The sequence below is a fragment of the Antrostomus carolinensis genome, unplaced genomic scaffold (genome assembly GCF_000700745.2).
Source record: "Antrostomus carolinensis isolate BGI_N321 unplaced genomic scaffold, ASM70074v2 scaffold48157, whole genome shotgun sequence".
Classification (NCBI taxonomy): Eukaryota; Metazoa; Chordata; class Aves; order Caprimulgiformes; family Caprimulgidae; genus Antrostomus; species Antrostomus carolinensis.
Genome location: NW_010327573.1, coordinates 1 through 300, shown reverse-complemented (window position 1 = coordinate 300; position 300 = coordinate 1). Strand labels below are relative to the sequence as shown.

The 300-nt window shown below is 57.3% G+C and overlaps 1 protein-coding gene across 1 annotated transcript in view; it reads right to left on the bottom strand.

Moving 5' to 3' along the window:
- LOC104528039 (myosin-7-like) overlaps positions 1-120 on the bottom strand; it is a gene marked incomplete at both ends in the record, with an annotated part of 796 nt that extends 676 nt beyond the window's left edge. Inside the window, one exon of the mRNA XM_029085944.1 lies at positions 1-120. This exon is cut by the window's left edge and continues 219 nt beyond it. Within this exon, the coding sequence (XP_028941777.1) occupies positions 1-120 (120 nt within the window).
- Between the last annotated feature and the right edge of the window lie 180 nt (positions 121-300).

The following is a 300-nucleotide window of genomic DNA, read 5'->3' as shown; positions in this document are numbered from 1 at the left end:
CGGGCCCTCGCCCAGCCGCAGCTGAAGGTCCTTGATGGTCTGCTCCATGTTCTTCTTCATCCGCTCCAGGTGGGCGCTGGTGTCCTGCTCCTTCTTCAGCTCCTCTGCCATCATGGCCGCCTGCAAGAGAGGAGAAGGAGTGACATGATGGCGAGGAGAACATGGAGGGAAGTGGTAGATTGAAGCTCGTGGAGGGAGCCACTTGATGCTGTGACCCCATTGGCAGGAGCAAGGTTGAGGATGTTCTAGGTCACTCAAACAGAACCCTCCAGCTCTCCATTGCCACTCACATCGGTGATG